Raw genomic sequence first — 21,861 nt, forward strand, 5'->3', positions numbered from 1 at the left:
AGCGTCCTGATTAGCCAAGAATCAGTGAACTGTAGCATGTGAGGGAGTTGCTTGTAGTCATAGCTTGAACATATTGCAAAGAACCATATGGTGTACTGAAAAGAAGCACTTGTCATGAAAGCATTCAAATTGTAATTGCTGTAAGGATTAAAACGAAATGACAAACATAGTAGCCATTTTGTTATAACCTTCAAAAAAGATGGTCCAGTTGTTTGGCTTACTTTTAATGAACAATGCTATTTTCTGCATAAGCAGCAATATGAAGAACTGCCACAAGATTTACATACAAGAACTTAAAACTGTCATTAAACATAAGTGTGACTCCCCAAAAGTTTTTTTTTTTTGTGATGTTTCATAAGTCTAAGAGCTTTTTTTCTTTGAAAAACTAACCATTAGCCTAACCCTTTTCTGAACAAGGTCTGCAAAGTCAGATTTACTATGCAACTGCATCAATGATACTTTGTAGATATCGCGACTAGCACAAAATATTAATGAATGCAATGTGGGATCACTAAAGCAGTATGAACAGCCACCAGAAACAACAATGGCAAAAGTCTGGAATGGACCCATTACCCAACTTAAGAATAGCAAGATCTTGCATGGTGCACCAATTTGTGCTAAAACAAACCTATGTTTCTGCAGTGATACTTCAGCAACATGACTGGCACTCCACTGTTTTAAATAAAACTTAATACAATGAACACTTATGTTTGTGTTCATTGCATTAAGTTTGTACCATGTTACTCTATTTTGTTCACATGTGGCTAAGTTCTTATTGTTGAGTTTTAATTACACTTGTGCCTTGTTTAATTTTGAATTCCATACTAAAGATATCCTTGATACTTGGAGAAAAATTTCTGATACAATTAAAATTCTACTGCAAGTGCTCAATTGTATTAGTCCACAGAGTTCTAAGTAAGATAGCTTATCCCATAACATTCATCATTTCCACAAACTAATATCTATAAATGCAATAATAAGTTTCATTTGAGGCAACAAAAAAGATGTAATGTTTCTGTGAAAACTGGTCCTGCTACTCCTAATTCCAAATGCTCCATGTCCAACCTATGCTACAAATATATATATATATATATATTTTTTTTTTTTTTTTTGAAACAGAGTAAATGACTAAGCTGAGAAATAAAAAAACAGAAAGACCATTTTAATTTAAATAAACTGCACAACTAGTTTCACCTTCTTAGAAGATGAAACTTCATGACATTGCATGAGAGAACTACCAACAAACATTGAAGAGAAAATCTATACATTAAAACATTAACATATTAACGTTTGAAGCCATTCTGTGTAAGTCTTCATTGTTGTGTGTGTTCACTCGTTCAAGGTCTCGTGAACGCCAAAGTTGGATAGCAAGCAGCGCAATGACAGTTTGAGAGATTACAGCTGGGATTAGATGTACTGAATAGAGGACAATTTCATCAGATTCTACAATTCTTAGGAAGACGTCATCTATATATCTTTTCCACAATTTAGGTTTCAACGAGAATGAAGAGATAGCTTTTTCCTCAAAAGATTCCAAATATAAATTTGCCAGCATGGGAGATAAAGGATTGTCCATGGCTAAACCAAAGTTCTGTTTATAAATAGTGTCCTTAAACTGTAAATGATCAGAATTAACACAATGGGTTAATAAAGACATTAATTTTTTAATAATTTATCTTTTAACAGAATAAGAACTTCTTCTGTAGGCACATTTGTGAAGAGGGAAAAGACATCAAAACTAGCCATAATAACTTATTTTTGAATATGTAGGTTTTATAGACTAAACAAAATCAACAGAATTTTTGAGGAAAGAGGAGGTTCAGCCGAATAAGCATTTTAGGGATTTGGCTAAAATACTTTGAGAGTTTATAAGTGAATCAATGCCTTCTACAATTGGTCTCAGTGGAGTATTTTCTGTATGAATTTTTGGTAAACCATATAATTGAGGGATTAAAGGACACCAACAAACATTGATGAAGTGAACAAAGAGACAATTGAATATTTCTAGAAAACTCTGTAGCAGTTGTAAGATTGTTGGTATGGTTATGAAGTTCACAAGAAGGATCTCTGTCAAGAATAGAGTATCTGTTCATAATAATTGGAACACTTTGTTATTATAATCTTCAGTATCCAGGAAGACAGTAGAATTACCTCCACCTACAGGTAGAATTATTATATCTGTTTTTTTTTTTTTTTACTGCTTGATGTTCTGCTGAAGAGATATTGCCTATAGGGAGTTTCACATTGTTGATAATAAAAATGGATTCCATATGGAATAAATTAGCTTCTTGAGTAGGAAAGAAAGAGTTAGCCTTTCCAATTTTAGCAAGTAACAGCTCCTTTGGAATGGAATTTGGTGATATCACGAAATTAAAGCCCTTATTAAGAATATTCTTTTCAACATTCGAAAGGTTGTAACTGGATTTGTTTACAATAACTGGCTCGACTTCCTCTTTCCTCAAAAATTCTGTTGATTTTGTTTCGAGTGTCAAAAAAAAGATAATAATAATATTCAAAAAGAAGATATTATGGCTAGTTTTCATGTTGTTTCCCTCTTCACAAATTACAGAAGAAGTTCTTACTCTGTTAAAAAGGTAAATTATCAAAAAAAGTAATGTCTTTATTAACCCATTGTGTTAATTCTGGTTATTTCCAGTTTAAGGACACTATTTACAAACAGAACTTTGGTTTAGCCATGGGCAATCCTTTATCTCCCATACTGGCAAATTTATATCTGGAATCTTTTGAGGGGAAGCTATCTCTTCATTCCCATTGAAACTTAAATTGTGGAAAAGATATATAGATAACATAATATGGAGTCATGGACCTGATTCTTTAAAGAAGTTCCTAGACCATCTCAACAGTCAACACCCCAAAATCCAATTTACTGTAGAATTAAGAGACTGAAGGCTCTCTTCCGTTCCTAGATGTCAAACTCACTCGTGTGTCTGAGAAATTAAAAATCTCTATTTACAGGAAACCCTCTCACACGAACAGATATCTCCATGCACAGTCAGTCCCAAAACTTGGCATTATTTCTACACTAGGCAAACATGCTCGTTCCCTCCTTTGTGAAGAAGATGATAATAACAAAGAACTTCAATTTCTTCCTACAGCCTTTCAGCAAAATAGTTATTCAAAACAAACAGTTAATAAGCTACTATTCACTTCCTCACAATATTGAAGATAGAAATAGTGAAAAAGGCTACATGTCCCTACCATATATCAGGTTCCATTTCGCCAAAGTTCTCAAAAAATATCACATTTGGACTTCTTTCACTGCTCTATTTAAGCTCCATTCCTTGCTCAGTACACCCAAGCAAAATCATAACAACCTGAAATATCCCGGCATTTATCAAAAAAAAACTTCCATACTTTGGAACTTTGGAAGTTTTTTCCCCCACTTGGTTAGACTATAATAAATTTAGTTTAATCCTTTATCCAAGTGTAAGCAAACAACGTTTTTGCATGAAGTATCTTCAGGACTGAGGCAACTCGTGGTAAAGATGGACCAAGCAAGCTCTCATCACTCCTTGTCTTAGTATCTCCCATAATGCAAAGCACATCTCCTTGCGGACATGTATAATGCTATGCATTAAGGGAAGGGTCACTACCCAGCCCAGTTTTGACCTTTATTGAGGTCAGTGGGAGCCAGACCCAGAGGTGGTGATACTAAGGTAGAAGCAATGGAGAAGTCATCTTTACCTATATGTGTTGCCAAAAGGTGTCTCACCTTATTATTAAATTACTCTGGACTTAGAGAAAGATGTTGGAAGGGTTTTTTTTTTTTTTTCAGGCACAAATTTGTTTGCTTACACTTGGATAAAGGATTAAACTAAATTTATTATAGTCTAACCAAGCAGGAAAAAAAAAATGCAACATCTTTCTCTAAATCCATAGTAATTTAATAATAAGGTGAGACACCTTTTGGGAACTCGTATAGGCAAAGATGACTTCTCCATTGCTTCCACCTTAGTATCACCACCTCTGGGTCTGGCTCCCACTGACAAGACCTCCAATAAAGGTCGAAACCGGTCTGGGTAGTGGCCCTTCCCATAATGCATAGCATTATACATGTCTGCAAGGAGATGTGCTTTGCATTATGGGAGATACTAAGACAAGGAGTGATGAGAGCTTGGTCCACCTTTACCATGAGTTGCCTTAGTCCTGAAGATACTTCAGGCAAAAACTTTGTTTGCTTACACTTGGATAAAGGATTAAACTAAATTTATTATTTACCATATTTGGTGCAATTGCTACATACCTTATTTTGGCCAGACTGAAAAATCCATTAAATTACATCTAGAAGAACATAAAAGAGATGTCACATATGGCAGAACTAGAGTCAGAACTCTGTCAAACCATGTCCTGAATTCTGCTGATGCTAACGACAAAAAAACTATCATTCTTCCAGTCATGTGGGACAAATCGTAAATATCTTTCAATGCTATGATGAACTGAAAAGAAGAATTGTAGAATCTTAAGAAATCGTCCTCCATCCAGTACATCTCAACACTGGCCTCAGCTGTAATCTCTCAGATTGTCATGCACTGCTATCCAACTTTGGTGTTCAACGAGACCTTGAGCGCATGCACATGCCCAACAATAAAGAAATACACAGAACAGTTTCACATGTTAATATGTTAGCGCTTTAATGTACAGATTTTCTCTAGCAATGCTTGTTGGTAGTTTCCTCATGTTATGCACCCAAAGAAGTCATGTAAGAAAACAAAACTAGTTGTGCAGTTTATTTAAATTAAAATAGTGTTTCTATTTTTTTAACTTTCATCTTATAGTCATTTAATCTGTTTCAAAATATGTCACTCAGCCGAGTAAATCAATTACACCATATCATCAGTTGCATCAGTCTTGGGACTGTTAGCTCAGCAGCAATTTCCTCCATTCCGCTCTGTCATTGGCTTTCTTCTTAACCTCCTGGTAACTCCTCAAACCCGTGCTGGCTTTGACTTGGTCAAGAAAGCTTTTCCATGGTCTGCCTCTTCTTCTTTTCCCCCTCTATTTTGCTTTCAGTTATTCTTTTCACAAGTCCATCATGTCGAAGTATATGTCCAAACCACCTATCCCTTCTAATTTTGATCGATTTTATTAGAGTTCTTGTTTCATTTATCTCTCTCAGGACTTGTTGGTTTGATTTTTTTTCTGTCCATTTTATTTTATTAATGCGACGCCAGCACCACATTTCAAAAGCCTCCAATCTTCTTACATCTTCTCTGCCTAGAATCCAGGTTTCACATCCATACAGTACAATGCTCCATATCAATGTCTTTACTAATTTTTTTTTCAATTGTAGGTTGAGGTTTCCTGTTAAAATGCTTTTCATCTTAGAGAATTGGGCTTTTGCATTTTTATTCTTGATCTTATGTCTTCTCTTGTTCTGCCATCTTCTGTTATTAGGCTTCCTAAATATTTAAAGCTTTTCACTTGTTTTATTTGTTCCCCGCTGATGTCTATATGCTCTGTATTGATAGGGATTTTGCCCTGTAACAATGATTTTAGTCTTATCTGTGTTGATTTTCATTTTATATATTTCAAGGTTATTATTTAGTAATTCTAGCATTGTTTTTAACATTCTTCTGTTTTCTGCTACAAGGGCTATGTCATCAGCAAATCTTATATACATGACTTGCTCACCATTTATCTTTATGCCACTATTTATTTTATCTTTAGTTTCCTGAATGGCCTTTTCAATATATAAATTAAATAAAAGTGGTGAAAGTATACATCCTTGTCTTACTCCACTCCTGATATTTATTATTTTCTCCTTATCATTGATTTTAATCCGTCCATTTTGATTTTTGTAAATTTGATAAATTATTTTCCTATCCCTCAAATCTATGCCGATATTAGTTAGACAATTTAGGAGTATTTGCTGGTTTACTTTATCAAACGCTTTCTCTAAATCAAGGAAGCAAATGTAAGTATTTTGACTAAGGTCTAATCTTCTTTCTATTATTGTTCTTAAACAATGTATTGCTCTCTTGTTCCTTTATTCTTTCTGAATCCAAATTGGTCTTCATCCAATAGACAATCTATTTTTGAATAAATTTTTTTTGAATAATTTTTAGCAGAATTTTGCTAACATGTGGGATTAAAGCTATTGTTCTAAATTGGCTGCATTTGTTTGCATTATTCATTTTTGGTATTGGTATTATGGTTGATTTCATAAACTCCTTTGGTATTTCTCCTCTATCATAGATTTGGGCTATTAATTGATAGAGTAAGGTTTTTGTCTCATCACCTAGATTTTGTAGCAGTTCTATAGGAATATTGTCTACACCTGGACTTTTTCCATTACTCATTTTGGACAGTGCTTTATCAAATTCTTCTCGCATTATTGAGGGTCCTAGATTATCTTCATTTTGATTTTCTATGATGATATCAACATTAAGTTCGTCGCCATTATAGAGATTTTCAAGATAATTCTTCCATTCCATTAATATATGCTCAGATTCTATTAGTAATTTTCCATTTTCGTCTTTGATGGCATTGTTTTTGCTGCTCTATGTTATTACACTGTTCTTCCAGGTATTCTTTTTTGGCTTGTCTACATTTTCTTGTAATTTGATTTTTAAGATATTTGTATTTGGCCACATCTTCTTCTTTAAGAGCATTTTTATATTTTCTTCTTTCATCCATAAGGCCAAGTATTTCATCTGTTATCCAATGTTTTCTTTTTTCTTTTTCTGCATTTTTCAATAATTGATTTGATGAATTTGTAATTAACTCTTTACTGTTATTTGTAATTAACACCATATATACATATATATTTTATTTATTTATTCATTTGAAGTTAAGGGGAGAAATTAAATGCATGATATCCAGTGTGCTATATGTACACAGACTAGCCTGTTAATGTGTACTAGTTTAATAAAGATAGTCTTACCTCTACTTTTAAAGATGATTCGGGTAATCTGAGTGCTGCTTTCAGCAACATATAGAGACCACTATATATGGCATCAATATTTACATCTGTTTTGCAGTTCTTCTTAATTGCTTGATACGATTCTGGTGTAATTACTTTTCCCTCAAAATCAGCAACAGCTACTAAAATAAAAATCATGGATAGTACTATGTGATGTAATTATGTTTGAAGAAATTAAATGGCTGAAATTGTTACAAATATCACTGTTCAAATTTATGCCTCATTTTTAAGATTTTATTTTAAGATTATGTATTAATATCAACTTGTATATACGCTAATCACTCTACCAGTCAGCCTGGCTGGTCGAGTAGTTAGCGTATCCACTCTCCAACCAAAAGCTGCTAGTTCGAATCCTGCCGTGGGCATGGATGTTTGTGATTGTCTGTGGAAATACCTGTGGTAGTCGGCAGTAGATGGCGTTGGTGTAGTTGCGGTCAGTTGGTGGATTGAGTGGTGGAGACATAGTTGTAGAGCAGGTGCCCTCCCTCGATGAGTCCTTGAACTCCATGGAGGTGTCAAATAATATTGTAGGTTTCTGAAATGTTACAATTCTGATAGAAGTACACAACTTTTAATCCTAGAATGATAGTTAAGTTTTTTACTAGCACTGCCACAAATTTTACATATAAAAGACCAGACTGATTTCATTATACTCCAAGAGATATTTAGATGTGCACTCTTCTAAATCCTGCTCCCTTCTCCAAGTCAAATCAGACAGAGGAAATTTAATCTCCTGTTCAACACTGTAGATCTATATCAATCTTCAAAAAATGAACTGTTGAATAACAATGCTGAAAACATACATAGCAAATTTGTTACATCATCATCATCATCATCCAAGGTAAAGAAATTTACAATTCCAAATTTTACACAGCAGAGTCATTATCACAAGATCTCCCTTGGATCAGGATATTCATCACAGGAGATTCAGTTTAGGTGCCTGAGAGAAGCAATGATAGGAAGAGTGACTAAAGATGTGAAAAGAAGAGAAAATGCAAGGAGTTGACTGTGCTGGTAGGAAAATAATGATTTGTAAGCATGAACACGATAGAGCAGGATTTGGGAGTGTTGTACAGTGAATCAGAAGAATGTGAGAGGGAGAATTCTGAGTGTTGTCAAGATATGATAGTAGAGAAGTAAGAGAAGATTATGAATGGCATGATAGTTAGAATATCAGAAGAGAGAACTTTAGTAGGTGGATGTATGGGATAAATCTGAAGTCGGTAAAGAGAGATTTTCACTGCAGATAGCCTGCATTCGAGTGAGAGCAAATTCACATAAAATAAAATAACAAATATAAGATAATAATCAGGAATTTACATAAAAATGATACAATAATATGTCCCATAAATAGGGTAATCAAAGGCCATCAGATCTGCTCAAGTTAGGTCAGTGTAGAAAGGCTTCATAGCTCTCTTTGTATAACTACAAGGAATCTACTTTTATGTAAGAGTTTAGTTTCTTCCAAAGAACCCTATGTTTAGTTGAGATGGCATTCTGCTAAGCTAGACTGCTCAGGTTCAAGATACTGGATATAAGATTTATGTTCTTCACGACAGATGGCTGCATATCTGCAAGACCGTCCAAAGACAAACTACAGATCTGGTAGACACCTGGAAGGCTGAGTGGAGAAAGCTTGTCTTTAGGTAAAGAAAGGAATAGAAATCTTCCTAACAGGACAATAGGATACTGTAATATTAAGAGGTCTTAGAACTTTAGCAATATGTTCAGAAATTCCTTTAATATAAGGGAGTGGGATCCAAGTTATATCTTCAAGAGATCTAGAGACTGGTGGCATAGAGCTATTAAATTCATTCATTCATTCGTCAAAACCATTTTTCATAAAAGCAGATTTTATAAAATTCAGTTCTTGCTATAAAAGGTCTCAATGGAAGATGTATTATGAGAATTACGTAATAAAGTCTCAATGGGTCCAACTTTTTGACTGGAATGATACATAGAATAGACAATGATCAGTATGAGTTTATTTTCTAAAACTGAAAACTATCATCTATTTGACAAAGAATTAAAATATCTAAAAAGGCTAGTTGACTGTTTTTCTTCTAAGGTAAATTGAATTCAGAGTGAAACACATTAGGTATAGGATAGAATATCACCATGTATATTAACCTTATCGGCCATTATGGATCAAATATGCTTCATATCCATCATATATTTCAATGTAATATCAATGGTATTACAATTTTAATATGCACTCCGCATCCATGATAACCTTGACGTCTTGGCCAGTAGTGGGTAAGGAAACATGCAAGAGCTGGTAGTGCTCTTGATGTGGTTGTTCAACAGGAGTCTGACAGCAGGTCAGTGTGTATATCAGGTTTATAGTGTTGAAAGTGTTAGACAGAATACGAACCTGGATTGATGAGAATGGAAATCTTTCAAGATAACATGGGTTTGTTAAGGGGATTTAATAACCTGGTTACATTTGATAAGAGGGTGATTAGTTTATTGGAGGAGAGTGATAGGAGCATGGAATGCTCCTATCACTCTCCTTCCTTTTGTCCTTCATATGGTAGAATAAGGCACAGGTGGTCTTTGTTCCTTCCCCTTGTTTTACCATATAAAATTTTTCCATGGGGCCAATGTAAATGCCATTCAACAGCTTAGATGTCTCAATCATATATTCCCTTCATCTTCTATCTCCCAAACTCTGCAGTTTGCATACTCCACCCTCAGTCTCTTCAAATTCTGGTAACCTTGCAATCTAGATGTCGTTTGATCAGAACTTTATACAATGCAACCACCACATTTTTTATATCTGATGACATATAAATGTAAATTTATATGTTATCAGACATATATATATATTTACATTTATATGTTATCAGACATATATATATTTACATTTATATGTCTGATAGATATTTACATTTATATGTCTGATAGAGACACATAAATAATTGTATGCATCAGTGTTTCTCAACCTGTGGTCCGCAACGATGGGACAGGTCGTCCGTAGGCAGACTTAAATTAATTAAATAAATATATATATTTTTAATTATCTAAACAAAAGAAATTAAAATTAAATAAGTAAGTAAGAATTATTGAAATAACATGGATACTTAAAAAAACCAACAAAATAGTGTCAGAATGTTCGAAGGCAGAAGCAATAAAACTATATTGTTGTTCACTTCACCCCTCTTTTATTACTCGTCATTCTGGCACTATAATAATTTGTAGTGGCAGAATGAGGAATAATAAGAGGGGTGAAATGAACAACAATATAGTTTTATTGCTTCCACCTTCCCTTGCTGTTTTGTCAGATTTCAAGTGAACATGTGTTATCCACATTTCAACCAATTGCTTGTTGTTTATTGATTTTTATTATTGAAGTTTTCCCCTCCTTCAACCAAGGCTCAGTATCTCTTTAGAAGTGCTAAGTGATAGCACTTCTGATTTGAGCAAAGTGTGTCACGAGTTAACCCCAGTATTTATATATTTTTTGGAAACGTTTTTTAATAATGGAAAAGTGGCTTAGAACTAGGACTTTGAAAAGAAAAGCAAATGAAACAGGTGATGCTAATCCTAATTGTGATACACGTGTTGTAACGGCGAGTAAATCTGATACTATTAAAGTAGAAGAAACAAACAGTTCAAAGAAAAAATACAGTAAGAAATATAACAGTTTATCTTTGGGAATTCGGGTTTACTTGGTGTGGAGATGAAAGTGAACAGAAACCTCGATGTGTTTTGTGTTATGAAGTGTTGTTGAACAAGTGCATGAAACCTGCGAAACTCCAATGACATTTAGAAACTAAACATTGTGATGTGAAAAATAAGCCAATTGAATTTTTTCAGCAATGCTTAGACATAAAATCATAAGAAAGATACAGTTTCAGCCATGGGTTCCATTAATAGCAAGGCACTGGAAGCATCCTATCTCTTAAGTTTGCGCATAGCGAAAACAGAGAAACCTCATTCTATCGAGGAAAATTTGCTACTTTGACAATTTTACCACATCTTTTATAAAATGTAGTAAAAACTATGTTTGGCAACAAGTTACTAAAAGATGCTGATTTGATTCCTCTTTCAAATGACACTGTCGGTTGCAGAATTAATGATATGGCATGAGATGTAGAATCTCAGTTAATCGAAAGAGTTAAGAAGAGCCCTTATTATGCGTTACAAATAGACAAGACTACTGATGTTACAAATGCTACGTAAGATATGCACATGATAACAACATTTATGATGATATTCTGTTTTGTAGAACTTTGTCATCCCAAACAATTGGAGAAGAAATATTTCACACGCTCAACAATTACCTAATACACAAAGGGATCCAGTGGGAAAAATGTGTGGGCTTCTGTTCGGATGGAGCTTGCGTCCTTATAAGCAGGCATAGTGGGGTTGTTTCTATGGTCAAGGAAGTAGTTCCAGATATGAATTGGGTACATTGTTTTATACATAGGGAAGCATTAGCCCCCAAAGGAATGCCACCTGAATTTAAAATTGTGCTATACAATGCTGTAAAGCTAGTTAATTTTATTAAAGCTTGACTGTTAAATAACAGGTTATTTTCAGTATGCGATGAAATGGGCAGTGAATATATACAACTTTTGCTTCATTCTGAAATTCGCTGGCTTTCCCAGGGGCAAAGTACTAACAAGGTTATTTCAATTAAGACACAAAGTTTTATTATTGGTAAATGAATAATTCTGATTTTGCATCACTCCTTGTTGATGAAGCATGGTTATCAACACTATCCTATCTTTCAGATATTTTTTCGAAATTAAACGAACAAAATCTCTCATTTCAGAGAAATGCTTTAAATGTTCTTGATGCCTAAGACAAAATAAAGGCATTCGAGAAAAAACTGGTTTTACGGGTTAATTATGTAAAAGACAGACAATTTGCACCTTTTTCCAACATTGGAATCCTTTTTTAGTGGAAAATGATATTTTTGTTGACTCTGAGTTTCTGGAAAGGGTTTGTGACCACCTCAAAAATCTGAAACGAAATTTTGAAACATATTTTCCGAATAACTTTTATAAGAAATTTCTGTGGGTTCGCGATCCATTTCAGGCTTGATACATTTCGTTATCGAATGACCTTTTGTTATCGAAAAAAGGAAAAAAAACCCAGTTAATTGAGCTTTCAAGTGACCGTGGACTAAAAATGCAATTCCGTGATCTTGGTTTGGCTCGATTTTGGATCTCGCCTTCAGTGAGAAGTGAATTTCCCGAATTATCTGAATAAGCATTGAAAATCGTCATGCAGTTTTCTACAACCTATCTTTGTGAGAAAGGATTTTCATTGCTCCTTCAAATAAAAACAAAATAAAGAAATCATCTTACTGTGTGTGCCGATCTTCGACTGAAGTTGACCAATACTGAGCCAGATATCCAGCAACTCTGCAAGGGCCGAGAAGCTCAACCATATCATTAAAATTAAGTAGTAACATAATTATATCAAATAATTTATTTGTTTAATAAAAATTAAAACTTTGTTCAATGATGATACACTTTTAATCATTTACTTCAATTTAATTATGTTTCCATATGTATTCAAAACATGCTTTTAGATTTATTATGTTATAAATGGCACAGTTTCTCTGAAATGTTGGTAATTCCTACATAGGTTTTTAAAAAAATACCAAAAAGTCAAAACAACATAAAGGGAAATGGAATTAAAAACACTGTTTATTTTTAAAGTAAAACTTTAATTCCAACATTCTAAAATGTTATTGTCGATGACATTGTCAAAGTCTATTTCATCACTCAGTTGCTGTTTTATAGACAGTATGGCAAGAAATGCCAAAAAAGTGCTGCTCGTGGCGGATCCCCCCCCCCCACCACCAGATACGCCTCTGTAACTTAGTGGTCCGTAGAATTGTTTAAGCATTTACTGGTCTTTGGGCTTAGAAAGGTTGAGAAACGTTGGTATACAGTAATAATGCAGTTTTGAGCAGCATGGGTTTCATTAAAGTGCATCTTAAAATTTTTAAGAATTTACAAAAAATTATTTTAAAGTAGTGTGGTACATATTGCATTATCAACATTTCAACACTACTAAAACAGTACCATAGTGATTTAGCACATTTCAGTACCAGGTATATCAATGCACACTTTAGTATTATTTCAAGATTTGGAGATCATGGTTGCTCTATAAAATTTTTTATTACACACAAGTACTCTTTCATATGCAATTATGAGTGGGAAGTAGAAATCCAATGAAGCATGAGAACCTAACAAACATAAATGGTTAACACTAGAATAAAATCTTGAAATTATAAAGTATCATGAAGAAGAAACATGATATGTAAAAAAAATGACAAAGGAATGAATGATACGAATCACAGTATGAATACTAATTAGGAAGAAAGATCAAATAAAAAAACATAAAATAGCCATAGCATCTTATATGACAAAAGTGATTGTTAAACACAGAAGTTCTGCAATGGATAATATGGAATGTATTTTAATTATATGGATTGAAGACTGAAATCAGAAAAAAAATCAGTTAAGTCATATGACAATTTAAGCTAAAGCAACAAGACTATAAGGCAGTAAAAGAAAATGGACATGAAAGGAAAATGTTTTCAACAGGTCATGGCTGGTTTTATAACCTTGAAAAGCATATGGGGCTCCACAACATTCGAATTGTAGGTGAAAATGGTAGTGCTGATAATGATGCCACTAAAAAATTTCCCAATAAGTTAAAAAAAAAAAAAAAAAAAAAAAAAAAAAAAAAAAGTGATTGAAAAAGGAGACTATAAGGATGAGAAAAATTTTAATATCAGTGAAACAGATTTGTTTTGGAAGAAGATATCATCATGCACTTATTTAGCAATAAGTGCGGGATGAAAAAGAAAAATTGCAACCAGGATATAAAATTTTCAAAGACCCGTTTGACACTTATTAGACAGAAATGCATCTGGTGACTTTAAATTCAGGGCTTTGCTAGTTTGCTGAGCAGAAAAATCCACAGGCTCTAAAAGGCTATGCTAAACACGAACTTCCAAGGAGTCCAAAGATTTATCGAGGGAGCACACCTACTCTACAACTCTCCATCATTTAATCCACCACTACAGCAAACCGCATCATCTACATCAATGTTGTCTACTACCACCACCACTAGTATTTCCACAGATAATCACAAACATCCATGCCCATGGAGGGACTCAAACCTGCAGCCTTTTGGCTGGAGAGTGGATAAGCTAACCACTTGGCCAACCAGGTAATATGCCAATCAAATAAGCATGGGTAACATGACAAATATCTGAAGAGTAGTTGCAACTTATTTTTGTCCAGCAGTCAAGCATTACTGCAAAGATAATGATATGGATTTCAAAATTTTGTTGTTAATACACAATGCACCAGGTCATCTACCTGCTATTTTACTTGCATGACAAGGTTAAAATCTATTTTCTTCCACCCAATGCACGATCATTATTGCATTCAATGGATCAAGAAAACAATGATAATAAAAATGTCCCATGCAATGGTGAGTTTGAGGCTATCTGGTGTAAAGTGGAAGCTAACAGAATGAAATATATGGTGGGGATGTTGCTAGAGACCTGGTGCTCAGTTGTAGGGGATGAAGAAATGCATCACTAATTTAGCTTTATGGATACAAAAAGAGTGATCATCTACCCAATCAATGTTTGGGTAACTTGAATTATCCAAACATTGATTAGGTAGAAGAGAAATCTCATGATATGAATGAAGGGGGAATTGATTGAATGGTTGCAAGACAACTTTCTCAAGCAGCATGTGAAAGAGGGAACTCGAGGTCAAAGAGTGTTAGATTTGTTCACAGAACCAGAAGGGGTCTCTATTAAGAATAATACAACTATTTTATCACAAACTGGTGACAGTGATCATGCCATGCTTTCTTGGGAAGTATCTAATTATACTGATGTTCCCATTAGAACAGGTTAATGCTGAACTACAAAGCTGGAAATTATGATTAACTTAGGTGAATACTATCTTTGGTCCCACGGTATCAGTTACAGAATGGAAAAATGCAACAATGCATGGGAATCTTTGAAAAAGTGCTTAAATGAGGTGGTATCAAAATGTATCCCTAGTGTTCAAAGAATAAATAGGTTGGGAGTAAAATGGATATGCAACCTTATTAAGCAAGAGATCCACAAGAAGAAAATGTGGAAAGAATATCGTGAAAATAAGATTGAGAGGAGTTATGAAATATATAAAGTGCAGGCCAGAAAAGTAATGGGTATTGTAGAAAGCTAAATCATAGTATGAAAAGAAATTGGCTATGCAGGAAATTTTAAAAGGAAATTTTATTGTTATGCCATAAGCAAAAGAAAAAATGAACGTGGAAAAATAACTTTACTGAATGCAAATGGTGCTCTAGTGTTAAAAGCTAATAAGAGGGTTCGATTAATGAGTGCTTACTTTGCTAAGATAAATCAAACAGGTGTATGTAACATGGTGCACAGTGCTACAGTTACATTTGGATGAAAAATTAGAGGTGCATAAAAATGAGGTTGATGAGCTGTTGCATAACTTGGATAAGAATTTGTCAATAGGGACAGATGGAATATTACTACATTTGCTAAAGGAATGTTCAACTGAATTGGCTAGACCCTTCACCCATTTGTATAACTTGAGTCTCAGGTCAGGAACAATACCAAAGGAATGAAAGGAATGCATGTTCCATTGTACAAGGGTAGTGAAAAAATTGATATGTCTAGTCACCAACCTATCAGTATCTCAGGTGTGATAGTGAAGATTTTAGAGAAGTTGGTAAGAACTTGCATACAGAAATGGTTAGACAAACAAGCTATACTCTGCAAGGAGTAGCATGGATTTACTAAAGGAAGGTCATGTTTTAGCAATTGCTCATATTTTATAACAGTATTATGGCCGAGTTGGATAAAGGGGATGGATGTACCATGATAATGTTGGATTTTGCTAAGGCATTGGATAAAATACCACCCAAAAAGCTGTTGCATAAAGTGGAGAATTATGTTTGGAGAATTTTATGTTCTAATCCTATGGGATTGGAACATAAACTCTTGACTTAGATCAGTGGATAGTTGACAGACAGATATCAATAAATGGTATATGGTGGGTGTCAATGTGCCAAATTTAAGGTGACCATTGGTGTACCTCAGGGTTGGGCCACTGTTGTTCAATCTATACATTAATGACATTCTTGTCTTGTCAGATGTCATCTCCTTCCAGGGGGTTGACTACCATGGACTTCCACCATGTATGGTTTTGTGCTTCTCTTTTGCATTCTTCATAGGACAAAAAAGTCCAGTCCTTAATATTTCCCATCCAATCTGTTCTTTGTCTTCCTCTTCTTCTTTTTTCTTGTATCATTCCTTCTACAAGTGTTTTTTGTAAGGATTCATGCCTTGGTATGTGACCAAGGTAGGTGTTTTTCCTTTTCTTAATGGTTTTCAACAGATTCCTATCTTCTCCAATCATCTCTAATGTTTCTAAATTAGTTTTTTTTTTTTTTTTTGGCAGTCCATGGGACCCTAAGAATTCTTCTGAGGATCCACATCAAATCGCCCTTCTCCAAGCTGTTTTCGTCCTTGGGGGGACGAAAACAGCTTGGAGGAGTGCGATGTGAAGAAGAAATACCACCCTTGCCAGCAAGAACTATTAAGCGGAAAGAAGAGTTGATGAAAAAAAATAGAGGAAAAGCAGAAGAAATTGAAGAGCAAAAAAAAAGAAATCTGCTAGAGGAAATCGGCCACCAAGATGATTGAAAGTCATGTGAAGATGATTCCTCGGACTCAGCTGAAGGTATGGATTTGGAGGTGGTCCTTCAATAAAACTCCACAGATCAGGTCATGATTAAGATCAAAGAGTACACAAATGACCAATTCTCAAGTTACTTTTACCAAACCAAAGGGGATCGAATTACAAGCTTTAAGATCAGGAATGCCAACCACAATTTTGAAATTAAAAGCACTGTGTGTGTGTGTACAGCTGCAGAAAACTGTAAGAGGCAGGCTATGCAGTCTCCTCCCTGAACACAGAGGCACTGGTTTGTCTTGTCAAGAACTTAGATATTAAAGACCTAGTTTCTTGCTAAACAACGTGCATGCAAGCTCCCCTCGGCATCACTACTTTGAACGTGAGAGGCTTTTGTAGCCATCAGAAGCATCAAGTGTGGTAGTTAATGCTGAAGCATAACATCCGCTTCCTCTTCCTGCAGGAAACCCACTTCTGCAGTTACCATGACGTGCATAATTTTGAAAGTAAGTTCCCACTCATATCATTCTGGAGCTTTGGAGGTAAAGGCAGGGCAGGGGTAGGAATACTTGTCCCCCCCACATCCTAGGAGCCTGTTTTAACACCAAGAAGGATACTGCAGGTCGAGTTATCAGAATTGACTGGAAAAAATCAAGGCAACATTATCCGCCTAATGAATGTTTATGCACCAGCTGCTTCAACAGACAGATCCAACTTTTTTCCGACCACACAGCCGTATTTACAAGGTACACAGTATGTGATTGTCGGGGGAGATTGGAACTGTATTAAAGACATGTCGTTAGACAAACTAGGGAGTAATCCTCAAAGAGGGAAAACTGGATAAGTGCAATTGGCACAAGTATTGGTGATACATAACCTAGTCAACGTCTGAAGGCTCAAACATCCCAACACCCAGCCTGTACTTGGACAGCAGGAACAATAAGTACCAGACTAGATAGAATATACGTATCCAAGACACTCCAGAATGTTGTCTATAAAGCTGAACATGTCGACGAAAGAATCGCGGACCACAAACTGGTAATATTACGGATCCAAATTACGACAGCAATTGAAACCGGTCCAGGACCTTGGAGGCTACCACCCAGCCATCAGGCCATCTTTGAAATGGAAATTAAACAGTACTTTACAAGGTGGAATAACATCAAATGGAATTGAATTGGGGAAAATGGTTCGAATTCAAAACACAGAATCACAACGAGTTCATAAAATGTGCAAAAAATGCAGCATATTACAGGAGAAAAACTTTGAGAGATCTCTACAAAGAAAGAAGCTGATTTGAAGCTAATGAGCGTAATGGGCTTGATTGCTCGCAAGCAATCAGGAGTATAAAGGCATAGATAGAGAGGGAGAGAATCATGATTATGATGGAGCGAACAGACAAAATTCAAATCCACCAGAGAATGGCAGACTTGCCTACAGCAGCATTCTATAGCAGGTATCTAATTAAAATAAGGGACGAAAGAACAATCAGTAGTCTAACAAAAGGAGCTATAGTACACACACAACAATGTATGATATTCTAAAAGTCTTCCAAGAACATTATACCAAGCTTTTCTCTGCTGCTCCAAGTGCAAATAAACCTGTTTTCGGAAATGGGAAATAGATTTCTTTCCCTCCGCATCTGCAGGCAAGTCTAAATGAGCCGATAACAGCCGAAGAAATCAAGGAAGCTCTAAAAAAATGTAAAAATAGAAAGTCCCCAGGACCAGATGGTGTTAGTAAGGAATTCTATATATAATTTTGGGAATTTTTAGTGCCTATCCTCAGAGAGGTATATAACAAGCTACTCCAAATGGGAGTCGTACCTTCGGATTTTGGTTCCTGTATAACTACTTTCATCCCTAAAGGTCGTAATATCACAGGTACAGTCAACAATTGGTGACCGATCTCTCTGAGTAACCTTGATTACAAAATCCTTTTCAGAATAATAAACAGGCTAAAATCATGAATTGAAGAAATAATCCAAAGTACCCAAACTTACGCAATTCCTAACCGAGCAGCCAGTTTTAATCTATTCCTCCTGAGGGACCTTATAGAGCTAGTAACAAACAAAGATCAGGTGATGGCACTCCTCTCCCTTGATTTAACTAGGTGACAGGTAAAGCCTTCGATAGTATCAGTCACGCCTACCTGTTCAACATCCCAGGTAGGTGTGAAAGGTAGTCTGGGGTGATTGATAATGAATACTTACCGGAACACTTCGACTACATTACTCATTAATGGTTGTATGTTGAACCTCATCATACAACCATTAATCAGAGAGGGGTCAAGCAGGGGTGCCCCTTGAGTCCTTTACTATTCTCATTAGCTTTAGAACCACTTTTTAATAAAATCAGGAAAGCAAGGGAGATTCAGGGAATTGATATCCTTAATTATGAAGAACAACTTAAAGTAATAGCTTACACAGACGATATGCTGCTATGCTGCCTGATAATGAATCGATATTTAACATCATAAAAATAGCAAAAAAATTTTCAGAAGCAAGTGGATTGAACATCAATCAAAATAAAAGAAGTTACAAATTTACGATATATGGAATATGAAAGAAATTCCGTATGGAATAAAGAGAATGGTAGTACCCATCAAATGCCTGGGAATTCCATTTACAGATACTCCCATCCTGTCTTTGGAAAAATTAGAGAATATAACAAACACACTAAAAGACTGGGATCTGGCTCCCTCTTAGTTTAACCGCAAAGGCGATAATACTTAAAACAATTGTCTTCCCGAAACTTCAGTATATAGTCAACATCGCATATATCACAGAAGACTAGTAAAATTCTTTTGGAAAGGGACCTATCCAGAGGCCAAGATGGAAGTGTTGCAACTGCCACAAGATAGTAGAGGCTACGGCCTTCCAGTACCACGTAAAATGCATTACGAATAGTATTCTAACAATCAAGAAAATCCTATACTCAAACCATCAGAGTGTCCGACTTATGAAGTACTTTCTAGGATATAATCTCAGACTTTTTGAGGTTTCCGAACTTAAGGGCCCCAAGGCTGAAACATCCTTGGTCTACTACAATGATGCATGCCAGCTAATCTGGCTGATGAAGGATGCGCAAATTAATATCTTGGAGGAAGCTTTGAGTAAAAACAGTTATAATAAGATTATGAAATTTTTGCGGCTGGAAGAACCTGAATTAGGAGTTAATAATAACAACATCCTTTTTACAAACATCTCACAGAGTAGAAATTACCCCAGTAGAAAATATTTAGCAAGCCGTATTTCTCGTGGTAAATTTCCTACTAACGGCAATCATTGGAGGTATACGGGGTATGGTGACCCCTACTGTCCAGTGTGTCTGCTACTGGACACTGTAGAGCACGCATTTGTACAGTGTCCGGTGGCCAAACAGATATGGCAGAAACTTAGTAAAGGGATAAAATCTACGATATCCTCAACAGAACAAATACTATTCCTGCAGTTCCCTAAACCGGTCAGAAAGTCTGAGAAACTTAAAATCTTTCTCATTAACGAGATTAAATTTCATATTTGGAAGGTACGAAAAAAATGCTATATCTTTTACAATCAGAGAAATGTACAAGAAGCAATTACAATCATCAAAAAATGTTCTATGCATCTGATCTCAGAAAAGTTGTTCAGAGCACTACAGTTATATGAGGGTGTGTGGAACATCATACAGCAATAAAGAGGCTATATTTAAGTTGTAAGTCAGAAGTTAGAATTGAAGCAAATATAGAAAGGTGGTTTGTTGTAAAATCAGGGTTGAGTCAAGGGTGCACTATCTCCCTCATTCATCATTTATATAGACAACATTATGAAAGTGACAGTAAACCTGATGTCATAATTAGATATATCAACCTTAGCTCTTTGCTTTATACAGATGATGATGTACTCAAATCCAATACAAGTCTCCAGGATTCTTTAAACTGAATAAAACAATAACAAATTTGGCATGAAAATTGGCAATAGAAAGACAAACTATGAAAATAGGCAGGAACATGGAAAATTCAGCTGCATTTTCTCAGTGCAGAGCCTATATGGAAACTGACTTACAACTTAAATATAGCCTCTTTATTGCTGTATGATGTTCCACACACCCTCATGTATCATATCAAAATGACATCACACCAGTTTTGTTAACTTGTGTATCTTCGAAGTGGCCTAGAAGATAGAAGTACAAGATCTGACAAGTGATAGAATAAATTGGAGGAAAACTGTTTACAGGACTAATAATGGAAACTGAATCATGTAGTACTGACATAGTACCTGTACGCCCCTTGAGGGTACAGGAAATTGATAATTTTATTAATAAAACCAATACAGAGTGTGAAAGCAGACCGCACTATTTTTAATGTATTGGTAATAGATATCTGTTATCATTCATGTCGATCTATATAACTTCTATTTCCAACAACTAAATGAATCACATATTGACATTTTTAATACTCCCGAACACCTTAAGTTGGTAAACATATGACAAGTTAGTATCAATGAAGTTGATCGAAAGAAGAAATCAAAATAATTCTTACATTTCACCAATGCTCTGAATATCGGTTTTTCTAGTTGTGCCATCTCCTTCGATAATGATTTCACTTGACTAGGAATACGCGGTCCTAAAAACAATATTCTATCCTCATGAGCCATTTGAAGATTAATTGATGTCATCGCATCGTTAGCAAAAAATAATAAAACTTCTAAACAAATTCACGCCTCCACCATAATGTTGACAAATTAATACACTAAAACTCCACCAGATAGCACCACATATGCTCTGTGATCATTCAGGTAAAAATTGCATATTATATTCGCAGAGTATTAATATTATTATTACGTGTTACCTCCAAAGAGTCTAAGGACTCATCGCAGGAGGAGACCTCTGCTACACACATCTAACCGCCTAACATACTACTTAATTCTTCTACTACACAATATAGCTGTAGAAGTTTGTATATTCTTTTGTATATATATAATTGCGTAATTGAATGTAGGAAATTATATCCTCGTTATAACATCCGCTAGGAGCCTCCATAGCTCACTCAGTATAGAGTGACGTAAGTGGCTTCGGATCAGTGACGTGAGGAACTGGTCTCCTTTGATGAAAGGTGAGTTAGTCGGTCTCATACGAAAGTAGGGTTTTTTTTTATTTTTTTTTACCCGGAAACTCGAGTTTTTCGTCCCCCAGAACAGGCAAACGATCCTCGTAAACACACATGGATTACAGCCAT

General features: G+C 35.1%; 1 protein-coding gene across 2 annotated transcripts in view; it reads right to left on the bottom strand.

Moving 5' to 3' along the window:
- Positions 1–21,506, bottom strand: part of LSm-4 (COMM domain containing 5 Like Sm protein 4) — a 70,775-nt gene extending 49,269 nt beyond the window's left edge. The window contains exons 1-2 of one of the 2 annotated variants that reach the window (XM_090395045.1): positions 21,166–21,506; positions 6,905–7,062 (exon numbers count right to left, since the gene is read on the bottom strand). In XM_090395045.1, the coding sequence (XP_090251171.1) occupies positions 6,905–7,062; positions 21,166–21,301 (294 nt within the window). In that variant the 5' untranslated portion in view covers positions 21,302–21,506. Of the gene's footprint in view, positions 1–6,904; positions 7,066–21,165 lie in introns of both variants that reach the window. The other variant, XM_090395044.1, reaches the window with a different exon arrangement.
- Between the last annotated feature and the right edge of the window lie 355 nt (positions 21,507–21,861).

This window comes from Typopeltis vanoorti, chromosome 6, assembly GCF_054136105.1.
Source record: "Typopeltis vanoorti isolate ZY-2024b chromosome 6, IOZ_Tvanoo_1.0, whole genome shotgun sequence".
Lineage (NCBI taxonomy): Eukaryota > Metazoa > Arthropoda > Arachnida > Uropygi > Thelyphonidae > Typopeltis > Typopeltis vanoorti.